Consider the following 18,282-nt stretch of genomic DNA (forward strand, 5'->3'; position numbering starts at 1 on the left):
ACGGAGGGACACAGTTTAGTGGGTGACATTGGTACTAAGGGGGTGTTTGGACCAGATGATCTTGGAGGTCTTTTCCAACCTTAATGATTCTATGATTCTAAGGTTGTCAAGGGAATATCAGATTTGGCATTTTCTATGTTTTGACAGCATGACTTTGAAAATCCTATCATCATCAATCGCCTACGTGGGAGATAAGCATAGTTTCTAATGAAAGCACCAAAGCACCAAAATATATATTTACGGAAAGCACCAAAATATTATTTTTTGGTCATTTTTTTTGTTTGTTTTAGAAGAAAATCATTTGGAAGTTCAGAGGAATAGATGGTTTTGGACTCACAAAATAACTTTCAATAACATTAATGCATTCCTATTTTCTTTCAAATGAAGTAGCTTGTAAAAGTGGACAGAGTCACTAGGTTTGCTCTTTGGTTTCATAGTTGTGTCAGAAATGAAGAAGGTTGAGGACTGAAGAACTGTCAATTCTGCTCTGCATTTGGCCAGTTTCAGGAGGTTTCTGGGCAGTTCATGCTGCCCACAGTGTCCTTCGAAAGGTTATCCCTACCGTGGTAGCATCTTGTTTCTGCTTTCCTCTCAACAGAAGAGAATCCTCTGAATTCCTGCCCACTTTTTATTCCTTATAGTTGCAAGCTCATATCTCCGTCTCACTGTACCTAAGTTCTCACTAGGTTCTCTTGTCTGCTGTTCCTTAAGCATATCTCCATCTCCCTCCTCATGATAACTGGAGGCCAGACAAAGGAACTGTTGCATAAAAAGTAACACAATTCTCTGCTCTTAGGTTCTGTGCCTGACCACACAAAGACTTCCAATCAAAAAGTACTGTTGCAAAAAACACCAGTAAACCAGTAACACCAATAAAACACCAGTAAGGAGACATTTGATTACAAAATGTTTGGTACTAGCTTAGTGTGGTTTCACATAAGAAGTTCTGTTCAGTATAGAAAAAAAAAGTCTTCTGCGAACTTGGTATCAAAACTGACAATTCTGCGTGTACAAACAGTATCTGCAAGGGCATGTATATATATATATATTTCCTTTACAAGAGAAAATGGAGAAATTTTGATTTTCAACAAATCTTCTAGAAAAAGCATTTTCTAGCTGATGTTTACCAAAACCACTGAGCCATTCAGACACTGTTTTAAAATTTGTCTTCATTTATGTTTTAACAGCAAGAGTGTCCTTGATCTTGACAGTAGAGGGTCTGACTTCCTAGAGAACATAGAGATTAGGTCTCCCTTAAATTAACTCGCAGATCCATCTCTCAGAAATGCTTATCTATGTTAGAGGTGCCAGGTCCAAATAATTTGGTGCTTTAGGAGTCTTTACACAGATTTCAAGAAGCCTTGGTTCAAAACAGTAGACAGTTCAACTGTCGCTCATTTCAGTAGTACTACAGATATTACCCATTTTTGAAAGAGATAAAAGACTACATGGTATTTTCTAAAAATGTTTTGTTTCTCTTTAAAGTTAGGAGTAAGATAGCTTTAGAACTCTATAAGCAACTATATATCTATACTACCACCAAATACCAATACTGGAGCTACTGCAGTATACAAAGAAGTATACAGTTTGTTTAAGATGAAACAAAAATGTAAAACTGCTTTGCTTTGAAAATCAAAGTTTTATGAACAACAGATATTAAGAACTTCAGTCTATTAACTTGCATCTTTCATTCAAGGGACAGATTTAAAATTTAGAGTTCAGATATTTTTACGTGCTTCCCACAAAAACATCTCCATGTAAATCCAAATAGGTAGCACAGTCAAATACAGGTTGTCAGAAAAAAAAAAAAAAAAAAAAAAAAAGTATTTGTAAATAGAGTTAGATGTCATCATGAACTATATGACAACTTGCTATTTTTTTCCACCTCATCCTTCCTACCATCTTTGGGCATATGGGGCAAATAATAAAGAGAAAAAGAATGATGCTGCCTTATATTTAAGCAACCAACTAAGGTGCAGAAAAAGATTGTTCCTAACCTTCGCTCTTCTAAGTATTTCTAGGACAATGTAGAAAGCAGTATCAGGTATACATCTAGAGGATGAAATTATGCCAAAATTCTGCATTTTAAAATGAATAAATCTGTTTTCTTCATAAAGTTATTTGTTAAAAATCTTCCACTTAAGATTTTTCAAGAATGTAATTTGATTGCAAATCCAGGGCCCTGAACACTGAAAATACATCTAAGAAGTATCAGCATTGTCTCATTCCATTAGGAATTTTCATAAATCATTTTGTTACCTAGTTTTTATATATGAATATATAAACTATATACATATATTAACTGTGCTGACAGTCAGAACATTTTTAAAAGCATTTTTTACAGCAGTTTCATTCAGATTCAACATTTAAATACTAATACAAGAATTTGTAATCCATCTTTTACGTACCTCTTCAGCTTTCTGAGTTTCTGTACATTTATCCAAATAGGTTCCTTGAAGCACAGATCCCACAATAGTCAGCCCTTTACCAGCTTTCAACTGGGAGGTGAAAGAAAGCAATCTTGGATGTTTCACCAACTGTTCGCAATCCAAATTTAACAAGACCAAAAGTTGAGGTCTGCCAAAAAAAAATTGCATAAATGCACACACATACACATACATAAAAGCAGGGAAGAACTGGAAAAATAGAATTAACAAGCCATAAAATGCAGATTCAATGGCAAACATTCAAATATCAAGCAAAGAAATCATAATTAGCAGTAGCTACACCATTCAGGTACATGAGCCACCATCCTCAACACCTTACCCTAAGAGAATAGGTTTACTAAGAAAATTGTTGAAACAGTATTATCACCCTTTGGAGGTTATATAGTCCAACCTGCTGCTTGAAGCAGTTAAATGTTGAATTGCACACAAGATTGTTTAGGCTTCAGTCCAATTAGATCTCGAAAACCTCCATGGACAGAGATTCTACCACCTCTGGGCAACACCTACCAATGCTTAACCATCACCTTTTTTTTTTTTTTTCTTTCATTTTTATCATTTTCTCTCATTCTCCCACCATATATTGCTGTAAAGAGTCTGTCTTTTCAGCAGTCTCCTCTTAGGGACTGGATGTTTACTAACTAGTTATACTAGCTTTAAGGTTCCTGTTAAGCCTCCTCCAAGCTGAATAAGCCTAGCTCCCTCAGCCTTTCCCCACAGGAGATATGCTCCAATGCCCCAGCCATCTTGGTGGTCCTCTGCCGAATGCACTGCAGGTTACTGATGTCTGTCTGGTAGTGGGGTGCCTAAAACTGGATTAAATACTCGAAACATATTCTAATGAATGTTGTGTAAAGAGGAATATTTACTTCCCCTCAATAGGCTAGCTATGCTCCTGTTGCTGCAGTCCAGCAATGCCAAGGCCTACTGCTGGCTTACTATCTACTCAGAACAACAGGTTCTTTTCACTACCCTTATCCTGTACCATTGCACTGGGCTGCTCTGTCCCATGGAGTAGACTTTGCCTTTGTCCTCCTGAATTTTCATGATGTTCATATTGACTCATTCCTCTACCTCTTTAGGTCCTTCCTAGAGAGTCATACCCTTGACTGCATTGACAGCGCAAGTTTGGTTTCATCTGCATACTAAATGAGGTTGTATTGTGCTTCCTTCAATATACAATTTGCTTAATTTTCCCAAACAGAAGTTCTATAATTTTCGTGTCATTACTAAAAATTCAAAAGAACTGCAAGAGAACTGGAGTGTACTTCCCTCCTCAACACCAGCAGAGCTTAAGATGGAACAAGAAGGTCTAGTTCTACCAATTACGTTGACACAATAGCAGGATAAGTCATCTGTAACTGACTGCAGACATTTAACATTTACATTAAGTTATTTTAGTTGACATTTAAGTTAACATTTACACTAATGTTTACCATAGATGTCAAGCTCACACACAATATAAAGGCTAGGAACAAGCAATGGCTCATGGATTCTTTAGTAACTGCTTGGGTTCTTCAGCCCCATAACAAAAGGTAAAATAATGCTGTCACACAGAAAAGCAGCAGAACACTGCTTGTGCGTGTACCCAGGCAAACAATCACATCTAGTGGCAGTTTCTTTTTTGTGTCTTCCACTGATCTGTGAGTAATTTTAATTTGCAGTCTGTATATCAGAGGTGACGTGTGAAAATACTTTTGTTTTTAAGTAATTTTTTGTGTTGGCTTTGAGAAAATTGATAGTGTACCAAGTAAAAGGAATAGATTGTAAAAACAGTAATGGACACTTATCCCCATTACAGAAAAAGTACTCCAAATGTGAGATTTTAATAAGATGTAAGCACTTTCAAAGATGTTGCTATTCAATTACACCTAGCTTACATTATATTACGTATAAAAAAAAACATATTATCACAAATAATGACTCCTCTGGGTATTTTTACAATGTATTTCATAGAAGCAAAATAGAAGTCTTACAGAATTGCAGCATGTTTCTTTCTTTAGAGACAGTGGGACCAAAGTAAACTGTTCCTTTGAATCTGTAAATCTTGATAAAAAACATTAAAACCCTTCTGCATTTTAGAAAACTACGTCAACATCACATGGATTTCAGTTCAAACTTACACATATCTCTACCAAGCTGATTACATGCTGACCACAAGTTAACATTCTATTAAACAACAGAATTGCAATGCCAGCATTTCCATGTCCAAGTAAAAACATTATTTTAAAGATGAATATCACTTTGGCCATTAGCTTTAGCAGTAGTATTCCCAATAGATTTACATATTTCTAGAATGATGTGAACATAGATGGCATAGACTTTTACCTCCAGTTCTTGGTGTGAGGAGGACCATCTTCAACACGAAGCAAAGCATAGCGAGCTGCATTCAAAGACAGTCCACGTATTCCATCACCCCACTCTTTTTCTGCTCTTTGTGGTGCAGAAGACATTTAATTAACAGGATGTAGTTTATTTACACAAATTAAATGCATTTTCTCAGGTGAGGGATAAAGAACATAAATAATGAAACTCACCATCTTTTTTTTTTTCCTTTTTTTTTTTTTTTACATGAATGCTTGAAAAAGACTCATCTCACAGACTTAAATCATGAATGAAGACTAACCAATAATGAAGCAGTCTCAGGTTATTTCAAGAGTTCTATTTATTAAGTATTTATTATTATTTGTTGTGGTGTCTTTTATACTTCAAAAGATTTTTGTTTTAATCATGAGAACCTCTTAAATTGCTTGTAAGTGGTAGAACGAAAAAGTGAAATTTGAGTTCCTATGCATTAGTGCTATATCTCCTCCCCACCCCCCTTAAGCTGTCTCTACTTCCTTTCCTTCCCAGCTTCTCACAGATGAACATAAAGCTTTATGCTTCTTCCCAGGGAGTGAGATTTGTCTGGACAGAAGTTTTTGGACTGTTTCAGAGTGGGTTCCTGCTCACTCCTCAGACCAAATCTGCCTTTGCATTTATAGTGGGAGGGACTGAGTTTCTGCAGAAAAGAATCTTTCTACAAGGTGGATGCAACAGCTTATGGTCCAACATTTGGAGAATCTGTATATGAATTTGAATGTATACATATATATATATACATCCAAAATATTCTATGTATGTATATACATACATATACAAACAAGCAGAATTCCTTTCATCTGATCTGACTTACTGGCTAAAACAAGCAAGAGAATTTCCTTGTAATAAAACCAACAACAGGAGCTGTTATAATCCAGGAAGACTATATCCAGGAAAGCAACTATCCTGGAGATGGAGATATTAAAAGATGGAGAATCCACAACATGGAGCAATCTATATCTGTTGGTCTACTGAACACCTGTGCTTAATTGCTCATCATAATAACTAGACATTTTGGTTTTCTGGTTTGCTCTTATTTTATTGTTGTTTTTGTTTTGACTAGAATTGCATTGGATCTTTCCTTAGAAAGGGAAGATGTATACACCAAAATCATAAGTACAGAAATAAAATGTAGGAGAGTTTATTTAATGAACTGAGCATACTCTTTAATTCTCTTCTGTCATTTCTTACAGGTTTCGCTCTTAAAGTACATTCCAAATTAAATTCTAGTCTTCAGAAAATGGATCGGTGGGTGCTCTGAATTGTTCTGTGTGATTGATTCTAAAAAGTGCTAAAGTCTACATAAAAGAGTAGAGTTTTAAGGCTTTGGTACAAGATAATATAATATTTTTGTAGTAGTTCCTGTTTCGTGTAAAAAGACAATATAAGTATCAAATTTGACACCATAGTGTATGTTCAAATGAAAACTTCCCAGCCTTATTAGTTCTTATTTTGATTAGTTATGCTTGTTGAGGAGTTCGGAACAGAGCTTCCAGAGAAATTAGAACCTGCAAACTTCTAACCCTTAACAGAGATGGAATCTCACCTTGTTTCAGGGAACACTTTGTTCTATTGCTTCAGTTGTATCTACTTTATATAAAAAAGCTTTTTGCTGAATGTTAAATATATTAAATATAGAATACATAAGATATATGGTCTTACCCTCTATATTCTATATACTTGTATATACATCCTGCAATTAACATGGCAATCAAAGCATAGTACCAGGAGCAAATGAACATCAAGGCAAGACATAAACTCATCCCCAGGAATGAAAGAGTCCTAGAAGAAACCATTTTTTCAATTATTAAATAGACATGCACGTGTTCTACAAAGTCCATTTCTTACTTAAGTCAACTCCCAGAACGACCTCTCTATACCTTCAAAAAAAAAATCATAGCTAAATATATAAATAAAATACATTGTCACAGCTTTAGTTTACAAAAATTACATTCTGAAGCCTATGTGAAATAAATGTAATTGAAGAACTAGATATAACAGATTTACCACTACTGCCAGTTCTTTAACTCCACCATTATTTCCAAGAAGGATCTGTTTCAAAACATGCCATTGCTTACTGTTGATTTGAATTGAAGCTTTAAGATTTCTCAAACAATACTGAAGAACATTATGCTAATTCCAGCAAAAATATAATTAATTTAAATTAAATTTTACTAATGAATTGTATGTTCTACTTACAATGTGGCATGTCTCAGATAAGAACACACACACAGTAGAACAGATTACCTTTCAAAGGCTTTAAAGAATGACTGAAGCTGAAAAAGTCACAGAAACGTTTCCAGATTAAGGTTTATATGCCTGTTTTGTACCTAATATCATTCAGACAAATGTAGGTCACCTCAGAACAGGACACTTTTGTGTCTAAATTTAGTCAGATATTACACCTTGAATTTCTTTATACCTGCCTTCCAAATCAGAGCTAGATTTAACTGGATTAACAAAAAACATAGAAATATACAACTTTTGTTTGGCTCCTTTAGTTTACGTTTTTATTACCATGCAAGTATTGAGTACAAACACATCTGTTCAAAGAAATCCTTTCATAGAATCAAAGAATATTCCAAGTTGGAAGGGACCCATAAGGATCATCAAGTCCAACTCCTTGCACCTCACAGGCGTACCCAGAAGTTTAGACCACGTGACTTAGTGCACAGTCCAAACGTTTCTTAAATTCAGACAGGCTTGGTGCAGTGACTACTTCACTGGGGAGCCTGTTCCAGTGTGCAACCACCCTCTCAGTGAAGAACCTCCTGCTGATGTCCAGCCTAAACATCCCCTGCCTCAGCTTCACCCCCTTTGCGTGGGTCCTATCACTGGTGTCTATGGAGAATAGGTCACCCGCCTCTCCACTCCCCCTCACGAGGAAGTTGTAGACTGCGATGAGGTCCCCCCTCAGCTTCCTCTTCTCCAGGCTGAACAGACCCAGTGACCTCAGCTGCTCCTCATAAGTCTTCCCCTCCAGGCCCTTCACCATCTTCGTCGCCCTCCTCTGGACACTCTCCAATTTAATTCGCCCTCCTCTGGACACTCTCCAACAGTTTAATGTCCTTTTTGTACGGTGGTGCCCAGAACTGCACACAGTACTCAAGGTGAGGCCGCACCCGCGCAGAGTAGAGCGGGACGATCACTTCACTTGCCCTACTAGTGATGCCATGCTTGATGCACCCCAGGATACGGTTGTCCCTCCTGGCTGCCAGGGCACACTGCTGGCTCATATTCAACTTGCTGTCAACCACGACCTCCAGGTCCCTCTCTGCGGGGCTGCTCTCCAGCGTCTTGTCGCCCAGTCTGTATGTACGGCCAGGGTTGCCTCGTCCCAGGTGCAAGACCCGGCACTTGCTTTTGTTAAACTTCATGCGGTTGGTGATCGCCCAGCTCTCCAATCTGTCCAGATCTCTCTGCAAGGCCTTTCCACCCTCGTCTGAGTCCACAACTCCTCCAAGTTTGGTGTCGTTGGCAAGCTTGCTCAAAACACCTTGTAGTCCTACATCCAAATCGTTTATAAAGACAATGAAGAGGACTAGCCCTAAGATAGAGCCTTGAGGGACCCCACTAGAGACCTTCCACCAACCTGATGTGGCCCCATTTACCACAACCCTTTGAGCCCTGCCCGTCAGCTAATTGCTCACCCATCATATGATGTTTTCGTCTAGTTGTATGCTGGACATTTTGTCCAGTAGGATCCTATGGGAAAGCGTGTCAAAAGCCTTGCTGAAGTCCAAAAAGAGCACATCAGCTGTTTTCCCTTGGTCGACTAGACAGGTGATCTTATCGTAAAAGGAAATCAAATTTGTTAGGCAGGATCTACCCTTCACGAACCCATGTTGGCTGGGACCAATGACTGCATTGTCCCCCAGGTGTGCTTCAATAGCTTCAGGAATTATCTTCTCCATAATTTTACCAGGCACTGACGTGAGACTGACAGGTCTGTAGTTGCCAGGGTCTTCTTTCTGACCCTTCTTGAAAATTGGTACAACATTTGCCAGCTTCCAGTCTACCGGGACCTCTCCAGATTCCCAAGACTGTTGAAAAATAATTGAGAGAGGTCCCGCAATGACATCAGCCAGCTCTTTAAGCACCCTGGGATGAATCCCATCTGGACCCATGGACTTGTATGGATCCAGGTGGAGCAGCAAATCCCGCACACGTTCAGGGTCGGTTGGGAGTCTATCATTCCCACTGTCATGGTCCTCCAGCTCAGGGCACCCTGGGTCCCAAAACCCATCATCAGCATTGAAGACAGAGGCAAAGAAGGCATTAAACGTCTCTGCTTTGCCTATATTCTTGTCTGTGAGGAGACCTTCCCCAACAAGTAGTGGACCTATGTTTTCTTTGGTTCTCCTTTTTCTGTTCATATATCTTTAAAAAACAAACAAACAAAAAACAAAACAAACAAAGAAAAAAAAAACAACTTTTTATTGTCTCCCACAGACATGGCCAGCTTCAACTCTAGTTGGGCTTTGGCCACACAAATTTTCTCCCTACAAACATGAACTGCATCCCTGTATTCCTTCCTCATCGCCCGACCTTCCTTCCAGCAGCCGTACACTTTCTTTTTTCGCCTGAGCTTCAGTAGAAGATCCCTGGTCAGCCAGGCTGGCCTGCTGCACCGCCTGCCTGACTTCCGATATTTTGGAATTACCCGATCTTGTGCTTTTAGGAGGCCGTGCTTAAAGATTGACCAGCACTGATGGACACCAATGCCTTCAAATGTCGTTTTCCAGGGGACCTTGCCAACTAGTTCCCTGAGCAGCCTGAAGTCTGCTTTCCCCATATCCAGGGCTGAAGGTTTGGTGGCAGTTTTCCTTCTGTCACCATAAATTCTAAACTCAACCACTTCATGGTCACTATGACGGTGACGGCCGCCAATTGCCATGTCTCCCACAAGACCCTCTCTGTTCTCCAGCAACAGATCTAGGAGGGCACCATTCCTACTTGGCTCCCTTAGCACCTGCACCAAGAAGTTATCATCTAGGTGTTTTATGAACCTCCTGGACTTGCTCGTGTCAGCCATGTGGTGATCCCAGTTGACGTCTGGCAGGTTGAAATCCCCCATAAGGACAAGGGGAGTTGATCTCAAGGCATCTCTCAGTTCTGCAAAGAATAATTCAACGGCGTTGTCGTCCTGGCCAGGTGGTCTGTAATGGACTCCCACAACGACATCCTCTTTATTTGTTTGTCCCTTAATCCTTACCCAGAGGCTCTCAACTTTGCCATCGCCAACCTGAAGTTCCACACAGTCCAGCCCATGCTTCACATACATCGCCACCCCGCCACCCCACCTACCCTGCCTGCCCCTCGTGAAGAGCCTGTAACCATCTATTGCTGCACACCAGCCACAGGACTCACCCCACAAGGTTTCGCTTATGCCAATGTCATAGCTGTGGGACTGGGCCAAGACTTCTAACTCATTCACTTTATTCCTCATAATGCATGCGTTTGTGTAGAAGCACTTCAGATGAGCCTCCCTACACGCAGCATCTTGTGGATCTGACCGAAGGTCCTCACTGGCACACAGTCCCTGATTCTAGTACACCATCCCTTAGCTCGTCACCAGCATGCCTGGTATTATCCCCTTCCCCCTTCAACTCTAGTTTAAAGCCCTATGTATCAGCCCTGCCATCTCCTGACCAAAAATTTGGTCTTTCTAGCTGTTCTATCAATCTAAATGTAGCCTGTCTAGAAAAGCAACAGATGCTCTTATATGCTTAATTTCACCTAATCTAAGAGTCTGCTTTTACTCAAAAAATATTCCCAACCCAATTCTGACCAAGCCTTTTGATACTCAGTTTGCCTGGCAGAAGTGATTATATAGTCACACAGTGAGTCAATTGGCTCTCTGAGGGAGGGGAGAGGTTGTAGAAGTGTTGCCAAATTGTTACTAATGTTGCAGCTGCCATGTCAAAACCCTTTGCTTTTTATTCCTTACCATGGCCCATCCTCCTCTTGCTACCCTCTATCTTATTCATCTGCTTTAGCTTTTTTGCTTTGGACTTCCTACTATTTCTTCCACAATCACATTATTTGGGAGAGGAGGGACTTTAAAAGACAAAACAAAACAACCAACCAACCTCAACAAGACACAACACCCACATTTTCTTCTTGATGTTACAAACAATATTTGCAATGATAAACTTCAGATACAGGCACTGAAATATTTTGAGGTTTAAGTGCCAAACTAATAAGTACCTACTGAGCATATTCAAAAAGATGTGTCAGGGATACAATTGTCGCATTTCATTTCCACTCTACCCTCTAAAGGGGAAAAAATAAACAACTCTTACATCCTAGAATCAGGCCAGTTTATCTCCTGAAGCCTCTAGTTTTTAAAGCATTTTGGCAGTAAAATTTCTCAGTAAAATTTCTCAATTGAATCACTGCTAACAAAAAATTGTTCTTGTTCTTGAACTTGTTCTAAGTCACTTAAGAAAAATACTTTGTATTTGACCTCATTGACTGCCAAGTATTCACTTTTCTTCAATTTCTGAAGCAATGGCTAAAGCATGGCTTAATTTAAAAATAGTGATTGGTTACATAGCAAACTGATACATATTATTCTTTTCTGTACAAGTTTGTTTTTGTATATACTGATTATTTTTCTTTTTGCATAACAAAAATGAAAGTCAACATTCCTGAAGTTTTTCACCATTTCCTTATCTATATATGAAAGATGATAGTCCATTACATCCTCATTCTTGCATATTCAGAAGGTCTGTTAGATAAGCAACATGTCATCCTCTCAGCAGGCCCCTTCTCAGAGCCTCTGCATTAGTCACTGGTTTTCATGCTTGAAACTTTCACCAGCCCTATTCTAAACACATAACAGCAAATGCTACCATTAGAGAAACTGGTTCATGCACTGAATACTAACTCATTGAAGTCAGAAAGGATATTTTGCTTAATTACAGCAATGCAAATAACAAATCAAGGCTATACAAGCAGTTTTAATTCTTCTGAATGAAAGAATATCTCCTACCAATGGTAATACTTGAAACGAGGTCTCCAGTTGGGAGTCCGTAAAAGCGTTTGAACTGCACAAGCCAGATTTACAAACATATAGCACATCAGGAAAAACCTGTTAAGGTAAAACAAACAAACAAAACCATTTTCCAACAGGAATGAACTGGACGGACTTGTGCTAAAAGGCTAAGACTAAACACAGTCCAAAGAAAGTGCAGAAACTACTGTGTTCACAATGGCCAACAGAACACAAGATGTAGATTAAATTAATGCTTTGTCTGTGTTTTGGTGGGGATAGATATAATATTCTTCCTAGTAGCTGGTATGGTACTGTGTTTCGAATTTAGGATGAGAATAATGTTGACAGCACACCCATGTTTTAGCTGTTGCAGAGCAGTGTTTACATTAAGTCCAGGACTTTTCTGCTTCTTATAGTGCTCTGCCAGCAAGGAAGCTGCAGGTGCACAAGAGGCTGGGAGGGGAAAGAACAAAGACAGCTGACCCAAACAGGCCAAAGGGATATTCCATACCATATGACATGCTGAACAATGAAACCACGGGAACTGGCCAGCTGGGGGCGGGGGGGAAAGAAGCACTGTTGCTTGGGCACTGGCTGGGCATTAGTCATCGGGTGGTGAGCAACTGCACTGTGCATCACTTGCTTTGTTTGTTCTTCCCACCTGACCTCAATCCCCCATTAAACTGTCTTTATCTCATGAGCTCTTGCATTTTTCAATTTGCTCTCCCATCCCACTGGGTGGGGCAGGGAGCAGATGACTGTGTGGTGTTCAGCTGCCTTCTGGGTTAAACACCAACATGCTGGTAGAATGTCATGTCTCAAAACACGATTTTAGAATAATTTTCAGTCTCAAACAAAGATTTCACAGAAAACATAGCTAACATCTGACAATAATGGTGTATTGATTTTGGCTGGGACGGGGTGATGGTTGGACCAGATGATCTTGGAGGTCTTTTCCAACCCTAATGATTCTGTGATTCAGTATTTTTTTTTTCATATTAATTTGTATGGTGTTCTATTTTGGATTTGTGACCAAAACAGCACTGATAACTCATGTTTTAGCTATTGCTGTGCAGTGCTTGTACAGCATCAAGGACTTCTCTGTTTCTCACACTGCCCTGCCAGCAAGTAAGCTGGATGTGCACAAGAATGTCAGGGGGACACATCTGGGACAGCTGTCCCCAGAGGATCAAACGGATATTTCATTCCATATGAAGGACTTTATCGCACTCTACAGGTACCTGAAAGGAGGCTGTAGCAAGGTGGCGGTTGGTCTATTCTCCCACGTGCCTGGTGACAGGATGAGGGGGAATGGGCTAAAATTGTGCCAGGGGAGATTTAGGTTGGATATTAGGAAAAAATTCTTTACTGAAAGGGTTGTTAGCCACTGGAATGGGCTGCCCAGGGAAGTGGTTCCGTCACCATCCCTGGAGGTCTTTAAAAGACATTTAGACGTAGAGCTTAGGGATATGGTTTAGTGGAGGACTTGTTAGCATTAGGTCAGAGGTTGGACTCGGTGATCTTGGAGGTCTCTTCCAACCTAGACTATTCTGTGATTCTGGGAGTGCACGAGTGGCTGTGCAGTGCTTAGCTGCCTACTGGGGTCAACCCAAAACACATGGAATAAACTTCCAAGACAACGTCAGTAAAATAAATTTCAGTTCATGCCAAAACTGTTCATGCCGAAACTGTTCAGTTCATGCCGAAAAACACGGAACTGTTTAAATAGGGAGAATTTTTATTTAACTTATTTTTTAATATGTACATTTTTTAAAGTTAAATGTTTTTGCTAGCATTCAAGAACTCTGTCAAGGAAAGTTACTTGTGCCTTGAAATTAATTCCAACCAAAACATGTTTTTTATTTCAGATTATCTCAAGGATCAAATAGAAATGTAACTTGTTGGAAGACAAAGCCTAGAATGCATTATTTCAAAGGGAGGAAAAAAAACAAACAAACAACAACAACAAAAAAAACAATTATCTAGTTAACTCAAAAGTAAAGTACTATTTAACTTAAAAGAACATGAAATAACAAATTCATACTTACATTGAAAGAATTGGTGCTACACTGTCCAAAGAGGCTATCAGAATTCCTATTTCACAAATACCAGCAGTGAGGAGCAGAGCCCAAGTTGGTTCTCCATTTGCTTTTCCATGACCAAATACCTAGTTCAATTCAAGTATACAGTAAAACTGGGGAAAGATGTGTTTTATACTGTTGTGATACATATTGCAGATTTTGACCTAACTATCTTGAACCTAGAACAGTAGTTAGTTACAAAGGAAAACAAGAAAATCTATACCATAAAACAAAACAAAAATGTATGTTTTCCAATGTTACAATCTTTAATAAAATAAACAACGACTATATTACATTAAAGTGCTACTGCAGCTGCTGTTGAAATGAACTTAATTAACTTGAAATCTGAGTGCATCAGAGTTATGCTTAGTCTATAAAAAGCTAATGGTTGAAAGCATTATTTTTTGTAATATACAAAATAGACATCACATCAGTATTTAAAAATATAAATATTGATCCTTATTATTAATTATTCCTAAGAGGACTTAGAGAAGCCCAGGATTCTGCACATAGCCCTATGAAAAATCATCTAGCATGTGGTAATTTCCTTTGTTGTGAGAGCCATCCAGCTATACTGGATGATAGATGGGGAAATACCTCACCTAAAGCTAGAGCTACATTCAGTCTCCTCCACACTCCCCTCTGCAATTATAAGCACTAAAGCCTCACTCCCATTTTCCATAACTGCTTCCTTTCCAAATGTCTAGGTGCTTCACTTCATTTCTTCTTCATCCTGTCTTCTCCTCTTCCCTTAGCTTCCTCTCATTGATCAGTCTACGTTCCTTTATATTATAAAATGTCATTTTTTCTGCTCATGTTTTAAAAGACATTTTTTTGCTTCTTTCTTAAATGTCATACTCTTGCTCCTGTATTCATCTCCTCTCATTCCTCTTATTGTCCATGAAAAGGCTGTATGCCTCCAAAACTGTAAGTACCTTCCAAGTCTAAAATCTCTCTTCAAACATGTTTTTTTTTTTTTTTTTTTAATTTGTATTTTAAAAAATGCATGGGATATGGAGTCATAGAATGGAATTAGATTCTTACATCTTCCTTGACTTCAGCCTACAAAAATGAATAAAAATCAGAACTGTATCTTTATGACATTAGAAGTTAAGTATCATGCATCTCCATCATAAAATTTAACTTATTTTAAATTACAAATTGTCAGCACAATCTGGACTCAAAAAAGTTTAGTTGTTTCTTAGCTTGTTAATTTCCATTCATAGAATATTTTTAATTTTGACTCTCTAACGTTTATATGTAAGGACAAAAATAATTAAATTGCACAGAAACAGACATGTTCAAACTTTGGCCTGAAAAAACAATGTATCACTGTACAAGACTACAGCTGAGCTCCAAAACGTTTTCTCACAGTTCTGGAGGAATAACAGAAATAATGCCTCATATTTTGTTAACAAAAGATAAACCACATTTGAAATATAAAGAAAAAACATTATCTCACTTGGATAAATGGTACAATACCATCTCTTGCAATGGCCTGCAACAGACGGGGTGCACCAGTGAGACTCTGTAGACCAGCACCGCACGTTGAAAAGAATGAACCAATCACAATAACCCATGGAGAAGGCCAGGCCAGTGTACCAACCACTAGATTTCCATTAACTGCTTCTCCAAACCTTAGTGAAGTGAAGAAAAAAACAAAACAGTGAGCAAATACGCACATAAATTAACAATAACAGAAAACCATCAAACTCTAGAAGAATTTCTTTCGTAGCTTCTAAACCCATATCTCGATCTTTTTTGGACAACATCACTTTTCAGCAATAAACACCACATCACGTCATGCACTACAGGATTTCCCAAACAACCAATTTATTGTGCTGTATTAAAGAAAACATAATTGATTGATTTTAGGTACTGCTTTTTAAGCAGACAAGTGACAACTATCAGTATCTTGGCAAACTTTAAAGAATTAACAACGGAAAAAGTATTTACATATGCATCCTTTAGATCCTTGTGAATACCAGGAACTAGATTTCAGAAGTCTGCATTACACATGTGTGTAATATAGGTGCACCCCAGGGCATAAAGAGATTTGTTAAAATAATGTATTAGCCTTTCTAATGTATAGCATGACACTGACATGGACAATGAAATACAGAGAAACTGTTTGCATTGTCATGCTAGCTAATGCAATTTAGAATAACTACGACAAAAAAGGTGGAGATCATGTGGAAATAAAAGTGCTTTCACAACACAGCACTGAGTATCCAATCCAAACATAATTGACTTTATGCTCATTTATGGACATCTTGGGTAAAGCATGAAAAAGTACTTCCAACCCCATGGTAAAGTACTTCCAAACCCATGGTAGTATATAGTTTCTTAACGTTTTCATTTTCTTAAAAACACCAGAGAAAATAAAAGGCTACAGGCTAAGAAAAATTATATGCTTCATCTCTTTGTGGACTGGCTATTGATAACACCAAGGTAAATCAGATTAATATAACAAGCCAGTGTTCAAGTTCTTGTGTATGCTTAAGCTTGGATGCACAGCTACGTACTATCTTCACTACATGGGAAGACAGAGGAAAAAGCACTACTTAAATATAAAGGAGAAACAAACAAAAAAAACAGACTATGCTTCTCTGATAACATATAGCTGCTTCTTAACACTGGCATCAGAGTTTGGCTTTCATTAAAACAAAGAGTAGATACAACTTGAAAAGATTAAAGACAAACACTAGAAATGTACAAGCTTTTTTTTTTTTTTTTTCCCATGGCAGATATTATGGCAATCCATGATGAAAACAATAAATTGTCTAAGCATTATCTCTTTCAGCTTCCATACGATACCCCAATGTCCCTGTTTCATCAACCAAAGCAAATTTGTGCATTGGTCAGTATAAAAAATTACTCAGAAACAGACCGGGAAAGAAAACTGAAGTCTGCTAGCACATTTCCCACAGCATCTTCTTCAACTCAATCTCTCAACAGATAAATTTATCAAGATCTGAAGGTTCCGTTCATGCTTATCTTTATTAATTTTATGCCGTTCATGCTTCAAAAAGTGAGCCTCAGAAAATAACATGGATGACAACTAATCTGCATAAGCATAATGCAGCCAGTAGAAATTATAGGCCTGATGGTGCATTGCAGTCTTTCTGATGAACTCTGCTTGTCATGCAACTGTCAAAAATGTTTCTGCCTGCATTCTTCAGGAACGTATTACCTCGCCCTAAGTAATATCATTCCCCTTACACCACCTCAATAAAAATACTAACTATGCTTTTTCTCTCAAGACCATTTTATTAGGAACAGTTCCACTTCATGAACATTTATCTCAGATTCTTCTTCTACTTTTTGCAGTGATACAGTCCAGTAACATTTCCAGTTTTTGCAGCCATCTCAGCTCAAGAGATAGTCTTTCCCTACAGTTTTACCTAAGTGAAAGAAAAATATTCCACATGGATGTTTCCCAGAAGAGCCATTAATGAAAATAAGTCTGATTAACAAAAATCATTTTCATACACACTCCTGATAAAAGTACAAGTTGAATGTAACTTACTTATCTCTTAATATCACACCTTCTATACAAGCACCAAACAGCACTATGCAAGAGAGATCTGTTATTGAGACTGAAGGAAGATTACAGAGTAAATTAAATAATTATAGAGAGAAAACTATTTCCTACCCAGGGATGAAATTAAAATGTCTATAATAACCTTTTTTTTTTTTTTTTCATTATTCTCCCATACTAGAACTTTTAGTTTATGTTCCCTACAACTGCATTTGATCCACATTTGATTTGGAAAATATTTTAGGCAAGCAGGTCATACATCATACAACACGATATTTTCTCATACAAAGATATTTGTGTCTTCTAGTTATTGAACAACTAACAATTTCTTTTGCTGTTAGTTTGCTTTAAGACTTTCAGCAGTTATGCTGAGTATAATGACAAAGCAATCTGCCAACTGAAATACGCTAAAATGTCAATGTCACTAAACTGAAACCATAAATTGTAACTTGGAGTTTAAAATATTAGTAGAAGATAGGAGATTTTACATACATACACTTATTTTAAAATTCAGTTCAGATTTCATTAATTTTATATTCAGGCAACTCAAATGACTTTTTATTGAAATTCTATAATGTACTATACCTACAGAATGTTCACTAGAAAAAAAAAAAGCCACAGTACAAAGGATACAAATAAAAGAAGTAGTTGAAATAGCTAAAATTGTTCCAGTAGGAATAGATTTCTGAGCATCCTTAAGATCGCCAGATCTGTTTGAACCTGCCATAATACCTGGAGAAAAAAAAAAAAGTCACAAAAAAAAAGGAATATTAATTTCATTTAAATAACAAATACCTGTCTGACCTGTACAGGATGGGTTGATGGGCAGAGGCCAATGGGATGAGGTTCAACATG

At 38.0% G+C, this 18,282-nt stretch overlaps 1 protein-coding gene across 1 annotated transcript; it reads right to left on the reverse strand.

Annotated features, from left to right (window-relative positions):
- Positions 1-2,351: 2,351 nt before the first annotated feature.
- Positions 2,352-18,181, reverse strand: LOC118157044 (solute carrier family 12 member 7-like). Its single transcript, XM_035311301.1, has 8 exons — positions 18,061-18,181; positions 17,416-17,473; positions 15,349-15,523; positions 13,854-13,972; positions 11,803-11,901; positions 6,468-6,587; positions 4,773-4,877; positions 2,352-2,577 (listed from the first exon to the last, which is right to left on the reverse strand). Exons 1-8 carry the CDS (start codon positions 18,152-18,154, stop codon positions 2,367-2,369), a joined length of 981 nt encoding a protein of 326 aa, XP_035167192.1. The 5' UTR covers positions 18,155-18,181; the 3' UTR covers positions 2,352-2,366.
- Positions 18,182-18,282: the final 101 nt, after the last annotated feature.

The sequence above is a fragment of the Oxyura jamaicensis genome, assembly GCF_011077185.1.
Source record: "Oxyura jamaicensis isolate SHBP4307 breed ruddy duck chromosome 2 unlocalized genomic scaffold, BPBGC_Ojam_1.0 oxy2_random_OJ93664, whole genome shotgun sequence".
NCBI lineage: Eukaryota > Metazoa > Chordata > Aves > Anseriformes > Anatidae > Oxyura > Oxyura jamaicensis.